Consider the following 16,912-nt stretch of genomic DNA (forward strand, 5'->3'; position numbering starts at 1 on the left):
TGCTGCTTTTGCAAATTAACTCAGAACGAAGCAAAAAAAAACCCTGCTAAGAACAACATCTCCACAGTCTCCAAAAAAATACTGCTCAAAGGCTCCTTGTTATTAAAGTATGGGAACAGAGATCTGCAACTAAACAACAGTATTTTTCTCTGAATAACCAGCTTTCATAATAACAACCAGACGCGGAGGGCAGAGCTCACAAGGCGGAAACGAGAGACGGGCTGGAAAAAAGCCTTCGGCTTTTACGGAGGGACGAAAGGCAGAAACCGCCTGGGCCCTTCCCGGCGGATGGGAGGGCTCGGTACCTTTTTTAGGCAAACGCCTCGCCGTGCAGCCCTACGCGGGGCAGCGGGGCCAGCCGCGCCGCCGCTCAGACTTCCCTGCCCCACCGGGGCAGCAGGGACAGGCTTGCTCTCGTTTCCACCCAAACAGGGGGGAAAAAAAAGCTAACAGGGATTTGTGAGCCAGGAAAAAGGCTGGGATTTCCCGCCAGAGCCCTCCCTGCGGTATCGCAGCAGGTCATCTCACCAGCGCAACACCTGCCCGCGAGCCGGCGGAGCGCAGCGGCTCGGTGCCGCCTTTCTCAACAGGCAGCACGTTTCAACACGACGTTTCGACATAACAGCGAAGAGCGTTAAATTAAGGGAAATTAGCATTCAAACTTGTTCTTTCTTTTTTTAAAAACAGATTCGCATTGCAATTCAGTTGGTGTTAAGGCCGCGTGAGGCAATGGCAGAGCAGAACCATCAGAGATTTCCACCTGCTAGATGGCTCAAACTGATGCTAAGCACCAGGCTCAGTGTTCCTTCACCCAATGATTCCTTGGTCTTAACTCCAGAGAGACTCAAAACCTGTAAAAACAACTGCGTAACACAGTTATAACTGGGCAATTGCTGCAAAGAGGGACTTAATCTGTTACAGGCACCAAAATACACTTAACCAACTCATGCTGAACCTGGAACGCAAATCCAGTGTTACCACTAAATAATAAACACAAAAATAAGGGCAGTCTTGATCTCTGACACCAACACAACATCTGTTTGGTTTCTGAGAGCTCTTTATGCCCCTTTTACAAGGTCAGTGATCACAGTGGCTTTCAAGCAGTATGTTGCAGCCTCCAAGTTCCCCGAATTGCCCCGAAGAGGCTCTGCAGGAGATTGCACTACCCAAAGCAAACCTGTTGCCAGGAGGCTCAAATTCTGCAATTGGGGGGGGGGGGGGGTTGCACCCCCCCAGGGTGGGAGGACAGGAAGGAGAAGAGAGGCTGAGTCAAAGTGCAAAAGACTAAAAGCCCCTGTGTTCATTAAAACTCTAAATCCCATCAGTGTGAACTTTGTAAGACCAAAAAAATCTCCCCGGGTGCAAGCACTGATTGCCGGCAGGCAGAGCCCTACGTAAACGTATTGATTGCTGATGGACCGACTGCTGGAACGGGCTCTTCCGCTGCCACTGAAGCGGGTTTGACACCGGAATTGCAAAACCCTCCGGCATCTGTCGGAGCAGGTTTGCAGACGGAAGGGAGGTTGTCTCCTCGCAACGTTTCCTTCGCTCGCCAGAAAGCAAACTGCTTTGTCATCCTCGGGAGCGCCCTGGCTTGCTTCTGAGGGCTTCCCACAGAGCACGCCGTGTTTAACGCAGAGAACAGGCGCTCAGCTCCTTACCTGATCCGTCGGGAATGGACCTCACAAACGTGGGAAGCATTTTCACTGTAGCCGTGGGGTTAAAGTCTCGGGAGAGGCCGTTCTTCATCTCCCTCCTGAAGCGGGCCATGATGTCTATCAGGGTTTCGTCGGAGAGCCGCATGGCGTAAAGGTACTTGTCGATCTGGAGAGGAAGACAGGCAGCGGGGCACGGTGAAGGCCTGCCGGCGGGCACGAGCGCGGCTGTGCCGCTCTTTAACTGCGGCGTGACGGGAGAACGGCGCGCGGCCCCAGCCGGGGACGGCCACCACGGGCACCACGCGGCCAAGCTCCCGCTGCCGCCTCCTTCAACCCAGCGAGAGGGAAAACCAAGCGGGGGACGGAGACGGAGGGCAGCACGGGGCAACGGGGTGCTTCAAGGAGCGCAAAGGATTTGCCGCAGCGGTTTCAACACTGCTCTCCAGGCTGAGGAGCGATTTCCGTGTCCCAAACCACCTTCCCTCCCCTGCTCCAAAGCCAGGCTCAGGGGCGGCAGAGCTCAGCTGCGGGGGGGTAGCGTCCTCCTCCTCGACGCAGGACGTCAGACTAAAAGCTGTTGACTTCTCCCCTGTGGCTTCCCGAGATGGGAACGTGAATCACCTCCCTGGAAAAAGGGGGGCGGCTTTACAGCGAGGCCACTAACGCTGTTTTCCATCCTATTATGCAAACCTCCAGCATAAGGAGGAGCAACAGCTTGCGGGAAACGCGACTTAGCAAGGCCACGGAAATAAAACCCCACCTGTGTTTTACGTCCTCAGCGAAATGGGAAGAGCCCGTTTTAAACCCTCGGCCATCTCCGCGCCGAGACCATCCACACCTTGCCTGCCGCTCTGGAAGCCGAGATAGCGCCCGTATCTCCGGGCTGACGCCGTATCTTACGTGACAAACGCCATCGTAAACACTCCCACGCGAAGGGTACGCACGCCAGGGCCGAGGCAGGACGTGATGAGTAACGCCACCAGCTACATCTCGAGGGAGATGCAGACACCCAGAGCGTGACGGGGCCCCGAGCCGACCGTAAAACCTGCGCCCGCTTAGCCGCTCCCGCAGCAGGCGCTGCCGCCGTCCCCAGCCGGGGCCCTGGTTTTAGGCGGGCGCCGCGGCCGGCACCCCGCCGGCGCCCAGGGCGAGGGCGGCTGCACGGAGGGGCCGGGCCCCCGGCACACGCTGCCTGATGCAGACGCCGCCTGCGCCGCCGCGGGGGACGGGCCTGGCTTGGAAACAGAATCACTCCCGTGCGAGCTACAGTTTCCAAAAAAACAGGTTTTTCCCCCCTCCCAGGCAGGAAGCGGGGTAGTCGCGCCGGCGGCGCGGCCCTGCTCCTGCCTTCGCAGGCGGCCGGAGGGGAAAAATCACCGCCGGCACCGGCCACCCCCGCCGCGGCAGCGCGTGGGGAAACACGCAGGGCCAGCCCTTAGCAGCACGGCCAAACCCTGCAGCCGGCGGCTCCCAAGGGCAGAGCCCTCCCCGGCGAGCCCCGAGGTCGCCGGCGTCCCTTGCGCCGGGGCTGGGGCTGGGGCTGGGCAGGGACGGCCACGCGCCTCGGAGCGCCGGGAGGATCCGCCGGGAGCCGGAGCGTGTTACAGCAAGCCGCTTCGGCATCGCGAAACCGTAGCCGCGCACGCGTCGCCGCGACCCATGGGGCCGGGCCCCAAAAAGCCACGATGCCGGCTGGCTCGTGGTGCGCTCCCATTCGCGTGCCGGGCCCTACGCTCTTCCACCCCGTTCCGCCAAACCCCTTTCAAGGTGAACCCAAACGTCACGCTGCAGCGCAATGGGTTTTTCTGTTTAGTAACGCGGGCAGAGGCGTTTTCCCCGTGCGAGGCGGAGAGCGGGCAAGGCCCGGAGGCGGCAGAGCTGCGGGGGCCACAAGAGCCTCCCCGCGCCCGGGGAGCTGGGGCTGAGCGGGGGGAAGCCGGGGGGGGCGCGGGGGGATTCGCAGGGAAAGGCCGCCCCGGGGAGGCACAGGGGCGATGGGCCCCCCGCTGCCGTATGCCCCCCCCCACCAGGGCTCATCTCCACAAATGCTCCAGAAATTGCAAAATGGGGGGGCACCACAAAAAAGCAGGGTGGAGGGGGAAGCCCCTCACACTCAATGGATTGCCTAAATCCCAGCAAAACCGACTGGGAAGCAGCGCCATTTCTCGCAGCATCCCCAGGGCCTAATCCCCCGGGAAGGACCCCCCGCCGCCGCTGCTCGGCCAGGGAGAAGCAGGGCCGCCGATTTTCTTTCGGCCTCGGCGCGGCGCAGACCCCCGGGAGAAAGCTTTTAACCCCTTCCCGTCCGTGCCGCGACCCGCAGCGGCACCCTCAAGGTGACCCGCGGCCGAGGCCCGGCGGGGGCGAGGGTGACGACGGCAGCGATGCTGCGAGACGCCGCGGCCTGCAGCCCCCGGCGCAGCCATCGCCGCCAGCGCTGCTCTCCCGGAAGCGGCGAGCGGAGGCAGGGAGGCAGGCAGGCAGGCAGGCAGGGAGGCAGGCAGGGAGGCAGGCAGGGAGGCAGGGCCCTGCCAAGCGGCCATGCACGCACGTATGCCAGCGCCGCGCCGGCACGCAGCCCGGCCCCGGCCCCCCTCCCGCCGGGCGGCCCGGCCGCCATCCCCAAAAACGCAAACCAGAAAAAAGCGCCTGACGGCCTCCAAAACCAGCAAGCCGGCGTTTTTAAACAATTCTTTTTCTTTTCCCTCCAAACCAGACCGATGCGTAAGGCTGCTTTGGCTGCTCCCTGACCGAAACGCTTCTCGTGCGATGGGGCAGCAGCAACCGTGCGGTACCTCCGGTAAACACCCCCGGCCCGGGAACGCCGCAGGGCCCCCCCGGCCCACGGGCTCCCCCCGAGCCTCTGGGGCGCAGCCTTTCTGCCTGCTCCTCGGCCCGCGGTACCCTCCTGCTTATCTTGGCTTTCTAAATATAGCCGGCGAGGCGGCCTGGTGCGATCCGTCCGCCCGCGCGCAGACAGCGGGACAAAGCGGGCAAGAGGCAGAGCCCCGCGCACGGCCCCCGCCAGCTGCCCTGGAAGGGGTCTGGAAAAGCGAGGGGCCTGGGGGGCGAGGAAGAGGGGCTGGCGCATCCCCGCTCCTGCTAACGCGGGAGCGCGGCAGCCTTGGCCATGGGTTTTTTCCCCATTGGGCCCCAAAAGGCTCCGCGCAGCGGCGAGCGGCCGCGCTCTGCGTGCATCTCCTGCAACGCTGCCGGGCTGCGCCCACCGCGCGCCAGCAGCCTCCTACGGCGGAAAAACTAATAATAATGATGATAACGGTTAAAAATCCCTGCCTTTCCCACCGCGGCGGCGGCGGCAGCGAGGGAGGCGCCCGGGAGCGCGGTCCCCCGGCGCCGGGGGGGGATGCGGCCGCCCCGGCCAGGCCCCGCGCCGCAGCACGACACCTTCCTCCCCCTCCTCCTCCTCCTCCCCGCGGCCGCTCTCCGCGGACCCCCCTCGCAGCAACGAAAATAATACTTGAAATAAATAAGGGAGAAAAGGGCGTTTCCGCGGCCCTGCCCCAGCGGAGGAGCGCGCAAGGCCGGCGCGGATGCCCCGCCGGGCCCGGGGCTGCCGCCACAGGCGGGCGCGCAGCGACAGCGGAAAAATATATATATATATATATATGTGTGTATCTATCTCAAGAGCAGCAGGGGCGGCCCTACCTTCTTGACCTGGTCCTCCTTGAGCTCGGTGAAGTAGTAGGCCAGGAGCTGGGCGGCGATCATGCTGCCGGCGGCGGGGCGCACGCAGGGATGCGGCGGCACCAGACGGGACGGGAGGGGACGGGAGGGGACGGGAGGGCCGCGCCGCCTGGCAGCGCCTCCCCCGCCGCCGCCCCTTCCTCCCCCCGCCTCCTCCTCCTTCTCCTCCTCCTCCCCGGCGCCGCTGCGGCTCCGCTGCCGGCGGTTCGGGCCCCGCGGAGACGTTGCTTTGGCCTCCCGAAGGGGTGGGGGGGGGAGCCTCTCTCCCCCTCCCTTTACATCTGCTTTGACGCAGGGGGAATAAAACAGTTTAAAAAAACCAAAAACTGCAACCTCTCCACTGGGAAAACCTTTGGGAAAGCGCCAGAAGAGAGGAGGCCGGGCGGTGCCGAGCGAGCCCCAGCCCCGAGGCTGCCTCCTCCTCCTCCTCCTCCTGCATCCTCCCTCCGCGGCTGCGGCTGCGCCCCGCTACCCGCCTTCGCACCGCGACCTCCCCGCACACGGCGACGAAGGGCCCGCTTAAATCTAGCCCATAGGGCGACTGCCCCTCCCAAGCGCCTTGCAAGAGGCAGCGCGGGAGAGGACGAGGCTGGCGCTCTGCTCGTGGGGCTGAAGGCAGGTCCCGGCCCCCGCAGCCACGACAAGCGGAGGCCCAAGGAAGACACCTTGCGTCGCCCCTTGGCCACCCTCAGCCGGGCCGAACCGCAGCCTTAGCTCTGCGGCCTGCATCGTACATCGTACGAGGCCCTCCCAGGCGTTGGGGGCTTATGAAAAGCGTCACGTACAGAAGTAGGTGCTCCTTTTTGGAACAGGCTCCGAAAGCCGAGTGCAGCGCTCGGGTGCCCAGCTGACACGCGGGCATCGCGCGGGGCTGCGCCGCGTCCCATGCCGCCCCTGTGTCCCTCGGCCCCGTCCAGCTGTGCCACCCGGTCCCTTGCACAAGCCGGTCGAGCCTTCACTGAAACGTAAGGCACGTTTTGGCCCCTCTCCCCCTCCTCTGCTGGTAAAGCCGCGAGTCCCAGCGGAGGCTTATTCCTGCCTGCGCTCGGGCCATCTGTCACCGGCCAAACCTCGTCCTCCAGCTGAAACCGCTCTTCTCCTCCTCTGCTGTTTGCTTGCTATAAATACACGGGGCAGTAACCTTATACCCCCCTCAACCTTTGCTTCACTGAGTAAAACAAACCTAGGCATCCTCGCGAAGGAAGCCCTCTGCCTCCCAGGCTTTTTCCATGCTCGCGCCAGCCTGAATCCACTTCTGAATGCAGCAGCTGACGCTGGATAAATCGGCTCCAGAGCAGGCCAAAACCTCTATGCCCTTCTCCTGCGGGAAGCACGTCACCAAGCCCGCTCCCATGAACGAGCGCGAACTTCGGTGCCCACGACCCGCTCCGGCCACGCTCCCGCGGCGCTCTCGCCCGGCCAGCTAAAACCCGGGAGAAGCTCCGATTCCTTTAAGCTCCTCTCCGACCAAGCGAAAGCAATTCCAGCCATCCCCCCTCGGCTTTCAATGCGTTTGAGGCAGCCAGCGAAAACTTTGAGAAGTCTGAAGCACTCAGGCTGGTCTGAATAACGCTGGTCTTCGCTTTAACGCGGCTGCTGCCTTAAGCACGTGCACGAGACAGACACGGTTATTCTCTTCCCTTGCCAAAACGAAGTTAGAAGCGAGATGAAAGCGTTGCCGTGTTGCATCAAGAATCAGTCATGACACCGATCGTTAAGAGGATGTTTGTCTCCACCGCCCGCTCGTCCTGGAGCGTAGTTCAAAACTCACCAGGAAAAACTGCTTTCGTTTCTCTTTAGCTGCAAAAAGCAATAACCAAGTTCAAAACGTCAGTACGCCGGGGCCCTCGGGGCTCTGCGTAATGAAAGAAAAACCACGCACATCACAAACCCCCAAACAAATTAAAGCGTACTCACAAGCAAGAGGTAATTTGCGTGTTGGAGCTGACAGCAATTAAGGGAGAAGGCATCATGGCTAAACGAGCGTTGCTATTAATTTGATTTGCCTTCAGTTTTTGAGCATGGCATTCAGGCTGTTTTCGAAAGTTGCTGTCCTTTAAGGCAAATTCCTGGAGGTGAAGTGACCTGCAGCTATTCTGATCATGTTCTGATCCCGTCACCTGGCTTCAGCAACGCAGGAGTGTCTCAGCTGATAAAAGTAATTCAGTACACCTGTGTTTCTCTTGCTCTTTGCCTATTTTTACATTAAACATTAAACACTCTGCATCAGACTAAATTTAGATTTGACTCCTACATACCATGAGGTTTTTTCTTTTTAAATCGTGTCCACTACATAATTTTGATGCACACAATCGCTAAATGCTTTCTACTTTCATAAGGAAACAATTGCATTGTAGATGCTTTTTTAAGCATATGATAGAAATTATCATCCACATTGCAAGGTCCTTCCCTTTACGGTACTTAGGGAGAAGTAGAAGAAAGCATCACCGTTTTTAAGAAGCAGTAATTTCCTAGCTCACGTCTGACTAACGGGAATTTCTAAGTAGCCTTGAAGCTCTTTTTCCAGGAGAGGAAACAGCACGCTGGCCTGGAAGGAATCACTGCGCATTTGCGCCGAGCTCGGTGCAGAAGCTGCCGAGAAAATCCCCGAGCAGCCCAGGTATCGATTCGACGAGCACTTTGGCTGCAGGAGGTTAGATGCACGGTGCAGTGTCGCCGTGCCGGGTGAGCAGCAGGCAGGCACTGCTGTTCTCTCCTTGCTCCCGATGGAGAGACGTGCTCGGCTGGCAGCGCCTCGAGGGCGCTCGCTCGGTGCCCGGGGAAGGTCACGCAGACGGAGTGGCGTGTCCACCCGTATGGTATTGCCAGGCCTCCTCCTCCGCAGGTGCAAACTGGCCCTGGCCGTGATGAGAGAGGAGCAGAGGAGGAGGCAAATCCGGCAGAGGAGGAGTGCTGTCTGCCGGCCCCCACGGGAGAGGAGGCACCGGGCTCGGGGTGGATGGAGCCGCCCCCCTTCCTGGCTCCCCACCTCCAGCGATCAGGCAGTCACCTGCATTTCCTTTCACTTTTTTAAAGTCGTTGCCAGCCTGCAGCACGAGGGGGCCGCGGAGAACGCGAGCCACGCAAAACCGAGAGATCCCAACCAGAAAGCAGACGAGCAAGAGCCCGAAACACATGGCCTGCCAAAAAAGCCCCGCTATTTGGGAGGCGATTGGTGTTTTAAACCTCCTAGTGATGGTAAACCGGGGGCAAACTGATTACTCCCCCTTTAGCTATCTGCACCTCCAATACCTACGGCGTGCACAAGCGTAACGTTTGCGAGCACGCCAGCCGCGTTCCCGGCGAGAAGCGGAGCCGTTCGCAGCATGGGCCAAGCTGCGCCCCAAGGGCCCCAGCCCCCCGTCCAGCTCCTCCCGGGCTCGGGGAAGGGACGGAACAGAGCCCCTGGGCATCACCGCGGCCTGCGCAGAGAAGGGTCGCCGCGCTCGCAGGGTGCAAGAGGCGGCGGAGCCGACGCGCCGGTGCCCTCCCGGGGCCGAGCCCGAGCGGCAGCCGGACTCCCGGGGCTGAAGCAGCCCCTGCTGGCCGAAGGCGAGGAGCCGGCTGAGGCGGCGTTGCCTGCCGCTGCTGCGGGCACCGCCGGACCCGGCCCCCCGGCCTGGTGCCTCGCCGGCGCCTCTCGCTCGCGGCCTGAACGGGGCAACCCGGCCAGAGAGCCCCTCGCCACCGCGCCACGGCAGCAGCTGCAGGATCACCTGAACGTTCGCCCTTCAGTCTCCACTTGGCATTACTCTGTCAACACGGGGTGATTATGCGACCGAGTCTGGGCTTTTCTAGCGCGCTGGTACTAAGTCACTGCTGCAGACCATACGCGTACGCGCAGAGAAGCAACAGGAGCAAACCCAGTTCATAAGGCGACAGCAGGACTGTGCTGTTGTGGTGATGAACCCGATACGTCAATAAATTCCTTCCCAGCGAGGGGGTGAAGCGTTCGTCTTATTTCATGAAGCATCTGTTGATTTCAGCACACTGAAACGAGCACTGAAACACAGATTTCTAATACTCTAAATCTCTAATGCTAATAAAACGCTAAAGGAAGTGACACCGTGAAGTGGGTGAGATACGGAGCGCAGACTGTCCCGAAATTTCAGGAGTGGGGAGGTAAAGGATGCCTGCGCAACCAGCAATCCACCCAGCTGGCGCCGAGCTGCCTCTTCAGGAAAAGTGATTCCAATCCAACAACCGAAAATATTTTAAGCTTCAGTGATGAGGCAGTTGCAATTACTTTAATGAAGAAAAATATAACCTAATTTATTGCACCACATAGAGACAGCTTTCCTAGATCAACCTTCAGAGCATCTCAGATCACAACGGCAGTTGTCAAAGTACAGCCGTAACTCAGCTGGAACAGCTACAACCGAGCACAGCTGCTCCTCCCGTGCTGGAAAGCTTTTAAAACAAGACCTCCCTCAAGCGCACATCTTTCTCCTCGATCCAACATCTGATGCTGGCGAAAATCAGTTGGCACCACCTGTGTCCCAAGGCCTGCACCAACAGCAGGGACAAAGCTCGGGTTTTCGAGGGCTCCTTCTCCAGCATCCCCGGGGCGGGAGAGCTCTCCCCCAGCCCAGGTTGCTCCACCAGCTTTCTCCCATGCTGAATTAGTGAAAGCTGCCCCGGTTTTACTCACCCTGCACAGCGGAGAGCAGCAGTAGCCGGAGGCATTCGGCTCCTTCCACGCGGCCATGGCGGGGCACCTCTCGTCTCGTCACATCATGGGCGCAGGGGGCTGCCAACGAGGAAGGAGAGAGAAACGTAGCTTTGGGCATCTCCGCCGGCCTCAGGGTGCCTGTTAAAGCCACGCTGGCTTGCACGTGCCCCACAGACAGCTCAAAACCCACCCAAGGGCAGGGACAGAGCAGACGGACGCGCACCTACCGCAACCCCCAGAAACAGCAGAAATGGGGAGCACGTGGCCAAGCAAACCCCAGAAATGGGGGAAATGGGGAGCACGTGGCCAAGCGCTGGCAAGCGCAGGGCTTGGGGGGTGCTATGCAAACGCAGCACCCCGGGATTGCTGCTGTGTGCCGCGAAATCGGGCTTAGCAAACAAACAGTGTGCGATAAAACACCCAAGCCCTCCTACAATTCATCCTCTAAACTGCAACGACTCACTAGGCCTTGAAAACACAACCTATTCACCCCAAAAATCAATGCGGGAAAAGAGTCACGAATTCTGGAGCTGCAGCCCAACATTGTCCAGGAGTAACAACAGGTTTAGAGCTGCTCTGTGACAGTTTGGTGACGCGGTCTTTCAGCCAAGGTTTTCTATCTACACGTCTCGCAATGCTCTTACGCTTGGCGGTTTACAAGCGGATGTCTCGGCCAGAAAGGGAAGCCCTGCTGAAGCGAAGGCTCCCTCTTCCCTGGCTAGACCACGAATTAAGTCCAGGAGGACCATCAGGATATAGCGTAACAGGTCGTTATAACAAAACCTGCTTTCTTTAGTCCTTCGCAGCCAGGAATGGGACAGACTGCAGGGTCTCCGAGGGTGAATTACCCCAGGAGACCATAGAGGACCATGCGGGCCGAGTGCTCACCGGCATGGAGGAGCAGCTCCAGCGCACCTCGCTCCAGGGACGGAGGCTGTGACAGGCTGCCTCACCCCACCGCACCGAGCGGTGCACGTGGTGCGGTCAGCGGTACGTGCAGACACCCAAACTTTCTCCTCCCCTCCGGGGGTTTTCCTCAGGAAGTTCTTGGATCTGCAATTTTTGCTTGGAAAACACTCAATATGGAGGGTTTCTTGTCCCTACCTCGAGAGTCATTTCCTCAGACCATTCTGGTTGTCTTGGGATATTTCCCAGGACAAATACAAGTCTAGAAGAGCTTTGGGGTTGCTACTTTCTTTCTTAGATTTTCACACACGCATGCACACACACAGAAGGGAGAAGAAACACTTTCCAAACTCCATGCATCTGTCAGGAAGAAAGCGCTTATTTTAATTAAACGGGTTTCCCAACCCCTCTGACCCATTCCCAGCAGTAAAACCTGAGCGTTTGGGTTCACACCGCAGCTAACGAGAGACGGGTGATGGAGAATCACTTTTTAAAAATCTAAAAAGAAAAAACAAAGCATCCAGCCTAAAGTAGCATCCCAAGCAGCCTGATCTGGGAGACATAACGGGGGAGTTCATGTCTGAAAATCAGAAAAAAGGAGCCTCAAAGGGGCTTTTCTTCTAAAGACCCAACGTGGCTGAGACCTGCTCTTGCGGCTTAGGGAGGGGAAACTCTTTGCTTAAGAACGGCCAAAGACGACACCGCTTTCTTTAGCGGTGGAGACCCCATCCAGGCCTGGGGGCTGCCGGATGCCAGCGTCAAAGCCCCCTAACTCCCACGGGACCGCTGCCCTTCCAGCACTACTACTAAGCGAGCCAGCGCTACGGGCTGCGGGCCAGCAGCCCCAGCCCGAGACAAGCGACAGCCCCCAGCAGGGCCGGCGGCCAAGGCAGCGCCTCTGCCCTGTCCCGCTTCTCTCACCCTTCCTTCCCCAAGTGAAGCATCATTTTTGGCAGGGGGCAAAGCAGAAACATCCCCACAAGTGTGCTAGTGTCCGAAACCGCGACAGCTAGTCTCCCCGCTAGCTCCTGTTGCAGCCGGAGGGAATTCACATGGCTCCCTTGGGGCCGACACATCGCCAGACCTGTGGGCTCGCTCACGGCACTCTGGTCTCCTCGCAGGCTGAAAAGCACATCTGTTCCCATGGTTGACATAGATCCCAACATCTGTTTTAATCACGGCTTCCACCTATGCCCGTGTTTTGGCCAGACAGCAGCAACGGCATGGGCTGCGGCTACCAGTCAGCGCTCGAGACCCAGAAAACGCCCTAGGCTGGATCATCGCCGACCATCACCATCAGTCTCTGCTGAGCCAGGTCTCCACCCCAGGCCCCCACGGATGCACGGTACGGTGCAGGTAGCAAGCGCTCAGGCTTCACGCTATGAGCTGTGCCAGACGCAAGGGAAGACCCTTTCCCTTCCCCTGCAGGGCAGGGTGATCACGTGCGCTTTAACAGAGGCTCTCCTGGGCGGTGGGTCAGCACCACCCTGGCACCCAAAGGGATCTCCCGCTGCAGCACTACCCGCCCCCTTGGCTGTATCTGGGGAGCAGTCTGGACACCAAGAGAGAACCACCAGCACACACAGGATCCGAAATACATTTGAGGAGCAAAGAGTCTCCGTGGGGTCGGGCAACGGGAGCGCTTGGTTTGGGTCTGCCTTCCACACACTTGCACAGCACCCTCTTCCAGTCACAACGTACCACTTGGAAACGCCGGCACCACCTCGCTCCTGCATCTGTTAGACCATGAAACAACAAAGCAGTAGAAATAAAAGCAACACAGATACCTACTTTAGCACCCATTGGAGCTGACAGATGCCATCCCGATTGCTCCATAGCAAAAGCATCCTCAGAAACGCCGTACCTTGACCTTGGCACAACAGGCACCATCAAGCCGATAATCGAAAACCATAACTTCTTCCCCAAAGGCGCCAGGTTAGCTATAGCCCTTTGTTCCTTTGCACTCAAGGTCTCTCCCCGTCAGCTTTCTGGCATTTGCCAGCGCGGTGCACGCTTTATTGGGCAGATACCGAGCCGTGAATTCCTTCGTGCTCCTCTCTGCACAGCATTGTGCAGCGAAAGCGCTAACCGGCCCGCAGATGAAAATGCCACTTACTGCTTATCCCTGCTGCAGTCTGTTGAATTAAAAACTCTTTGTTTGCAAGCTGTAAACAAGTTCTTCTTAATCTTCCAATAAAAAAATGTCAATTATGCTCTCTAACAATGTAACTTCATTGTGATGAAAGAAGGCATTGCTATTGCTCTAATCACGGTAACATATCAGCTGCTTTTAGAGTCAATTCCTTTTTGTGCAAAATTTAATGACCATGCAATTATTTAAATTTCAGACTAACAAACTGGGCTTTAGACCTACAACGCAGCTCCCTTGCTCTGCAAACACACACTTGAAAGCAACAGAAAAGTGCCTAGACCAGAATTTCCAAGCTGAGAACACAGAGACACCTTAAAAACGCACCCGGCACCAGGGGACTCCGGCCCACGCTGGACACAGCTACGTCATTGGAGAGGCAAGGAGAGAAAGCCAGACCCTCAGGGTCCTGCTAGGGGCTCTCCCCAGGCCCCTGGCTTTCGCGTGGCTCCATTGGGGGCCGTGTTTATCTTCGGCTTCCTCGTCTCCCTCTGGTTTCAGTGCATTTCCTGCAGAATCGCTGGCCGCAGCACATGTGCCCTTCAGGCATTTCGACTTTTTTTTTTTCTCTCTCTCTCTCTCTCTCTCTCCCCCATGCCATTATTTATCCCATTTGTTTCCAGAACCAGCTGCAGCTCCCAAACCGGCGTCCGTAACTTTCCGCTTTGGAGCGCTCGGAGGTGCCCGCAGGGACGGCACCTTCCTCGTGGCCCTGCCCCGACCCTCGCACGCTCTCCCGCCCTCCTTGCCCACCTCCTGCCCAGCTGCCCAGGCACCGGGGCTGTCCACCAGCGGCTCATCTGCTCCGTTAACCGCTTGCGCTCCGGTAACCGGCCTCGGCATCCTGACCTTGCTTTAGCTGCCAGGGCAGCCTCGCCGGCAGCGGTCCCAAACCCGCAGCCCAACAGATGGTCCCGCGCTGCCGTACGGCTCGGCAGGGCCAAACCCGCCTGCAGGAGCAGGCGCTTCCCAGGGCGCAGAAGCCTTTGGAAAGCCGCCTTTCCGGACAGCGGGCAGCAAATTAAGAAAAACAACAAAAATGCCACTTTTCGGAAAGTAAATTGCATTAACACTGTGCTGTTTCAAGAACTGAACCCTGATATTTTTTTAAACAGCTGAGGCTGGGAGCCTCATCTCGCTCCTGCTGTCTGAAGGGGACAGGTGCTGGTACAGCACCAAAAATACATGTATCTTTTTAATTAGAGCTTTGGTTTGGGGTTAGCTTTGAACTTCTGCTTTTACAGATAAGAATAGGAAATTTTTTTATTCTTTTGATGACCAGTCAGGAAAGATGAAGGATGAAAGGACTCTCTTTTGCTCCTTCCCACCCCTGCTTGCCGAGCTTCCCTGGCACTCGCGTCTCCATCTCCTCCGCAGGAGGCCTCCAGCCCGGAGCCTTTTGCCCATGCTCCCGTAGCATGTTCCTTGTGTCAGGATCCAACTAGCGAGGTTTCCTGGATGGGACCCATGCCTACCAGGTTTACGCTGAACAATTCTGTTCTCTATTCATTGCACGCAGTTTTTACCATGTCCAGAGGTGCCTGGGCTGTGCCAGGCCTCAGCTGCAGGCACTGGTGCAGGTGAGCAGTAAGGCTGGGCTGCGAAGGGGCTGGAAGACGTTAAACACACAGAAAGATCAAAATCATTTTGGCATTCCCATCTCAGACAAACACAACCCACCACCTTTACAGCACCTTCAACGTGCAGCTGCAATGCAGTAGGAAAGGCAAGAGAGGGGAAATTATTAAACTTCTGGTGCTTTATGTTTTGCCGTTTATCTGCCGAGGTTGCCTTTCTTCCTACACCTATGCAGTGCTGGACGAAGCAGACCTCCGATGTGTCCCCGCACAGAGGCCATCCATACTCACGTAAGGGAACAGGTAAAGGCACTTGACAGTCCACCTGCTTGACAGCCGGGGAAGCACCAGGGATGGGCCCTCAAGGACAGCCCCAGGCCACGAAGTCCCTTCCTAGAGAAACCGCGCGCTTCGGCAGCCTTCCCGAGTCTCCCGTGCTCCCTGCCTGCTCCCCCTCTCCACGCACTACTCTGCTAACTTCATGCTTGAGACCCCAAGCAAGAGCCAGCACGTTTCACCAAATGCAAAGAAACAAACCATAACAATAGTTTGATTTTGGCATTACCTACATTTTGGCCCCAAACTTCTTTACACTAATCTGCTAATCCTATATAATATCAACTTCCCACGAAGGGAGATTATGCTAATCAGGATTTCTGAAGGATTTACACATGATCCTATATTTACTTTTGAACTTTGTCAGAGTGACAAAGAGTATGTCACCAATGAGCTGCTACTGCCTCTTCCCTGGATGACAAGGCGGGCTCCAGCGCTGTCCAAATCTATAGCCACCAAAGTGTTTCTCTAGCAGGCAAACCAGTGTTTAAGATCACCCTTTCCTCACAGATAACTGCGACCATCTACTGGGAGTTACCGGAAAACATAAACCTTAGTACTTTCACCCAGGAATATGCCTGTGATTTAAAGCTCTTTCAACTGTCCATATCAAATGCATGATCTAAGAAAAAAAGTCTGAACATCTGAAAAAAGACGTCCATGTCTCCAAGAAAAAAACCAACATTGCTAAATGCAAGAAGTACTGAACATTGTCTGAAAGACCTACAAAACATACAGAAGTAGAATACCACAAAGATATCTAAATCAGTAATAAAAAAAGCAAACAAGTGGAAGAACATCATTTTATTTTAAATCTATTATCAACTTTATGTTGATATATGTACTACATACATCATACATATACCAGCATAAATGTACTACACATTTTTCAGCATGTAGTCTGCTGAGTTATGCTTAATGGAAGTTTAAAACCCTGGTTTAAGGTAAAAATAATCACCATATATGACAGACAGAAGGATTTTAGTAGTTCAGTGACTGAAAACCAATTCAAGGGAGACTGCAAGTTTGTGGCATTCCTTCAGTTTTTGCACTGAAATAGTCAGGAACGTGGTGCTGTATCCTTCCCCCCGGGCAACCCAGCAGCGGCCAAGCCTTCCCTGCTCCGGGGCTGCCCAGAGCAGCACAGCCCATTCCCCAACAGGCCCCCAGAAGTGCACTGTTCATACAAGATCTCAGAGTGCCCCGGAGAAAAACCGCCACTGCAGAAGAGCTATTCTAGCTTATTTCTAGGCTCCTCCCAACCCCAAGCCCCGAGGTTTGTGCTTCGGTACCCAGCCCCACACAGCTTAGCCTGTTCACCGCTAGGGAAAATGTCAGTTCCAGATAACTCTGCCTCCACCACGTAGCAAGCTTCATTTCCCATGGCATTATGCATTCCAAAATATAAAGAAAATGTAAAATATTAAGCTGCTTGGCAAACAGCAGGAAAACATTAAGCAAGTTCACAACTCACCTCTTTTTAATTGCCCGGCACAGAGAGCTCAGCACCTTGAGGAACCCCTTCAGAAATGAAAGTCATTTCCACCCGCTACTTTTCACCCATCCTGTGACTTCAACACGGACACAGCTGTCGACACGTCTTTTGAAAACTACAGAAAGGTCTGCATCTTCAAATTTTGAATTTGCCATTGCTAAATTTAAACCTGTCAGCCTTATTTCAGATTATCACATATGCCCAGCTGCTTATTCCCCTTGCACGATTGTTACTTTTGACCCATCTAGGTTCAAGGCGCATTCTCTGGCCCCACTTTCTGCTGCCACCCCAAAGCAAATACCCAAGGAGGAGGATTAAAAGAGATACAGAAAATACTTAGCTTTTCTGTGGCCCAGAGATGAAGAGATTTGACACTCTCTAGGTAGTTTTAGCATAGGAGCAGCAAACTCTGTA

At 56.7% G+C, this 16,912-nt stretch overlaps 1 protein-coding gene across 1 annotated transcript in view; it reads right to left on the minus strand.

Annotated features, from left to right (window-relative positions):
- LOC112986873 (hexokinase-1) overlaps positions 1 to 5,479 on the minus strand; it is a 30,445-nt gene extending 24,966 nt beyond the window's left edge. Inside the window, exons 1-2 of the mRNA XM_026106391.2 lie at positions 5,325 to 5,479; positions 1,662 to 1,824 (exon numbers count right to left, since the gene is read on the minus strand). Coding sequence (XP_025962176.1) covers positions 1,662 to 1,824; positions 5,325 to 5,387 — 226 coding nt within the window. The 5' untranslated portion in view covers positions 5,388 to 5,479. The remainder of the gene's footprint in view (positions 1 to 1,661; positions 1,825 to 5,324) is intronic.
- Positions 5,480 to 16,912: the final 11,433 nt, after the last annotated feature.

The sequence above is a fragment of the Dromaius novaehollandiae genome, chromosome 6 (genome assembly GCF_036370855.1).
Source record: "Dromaius novaehollandiae isolate bDroNov1 chromosome 6, bDroNov1.hap1, whole genome shotgun sequence".
Lineage (NCBI taxonomy): Eukaryota > Metazoa > Chordata > Aves > Casuariiformes > Dromaiidae > Dromaius > Dromaius novaehollandiae.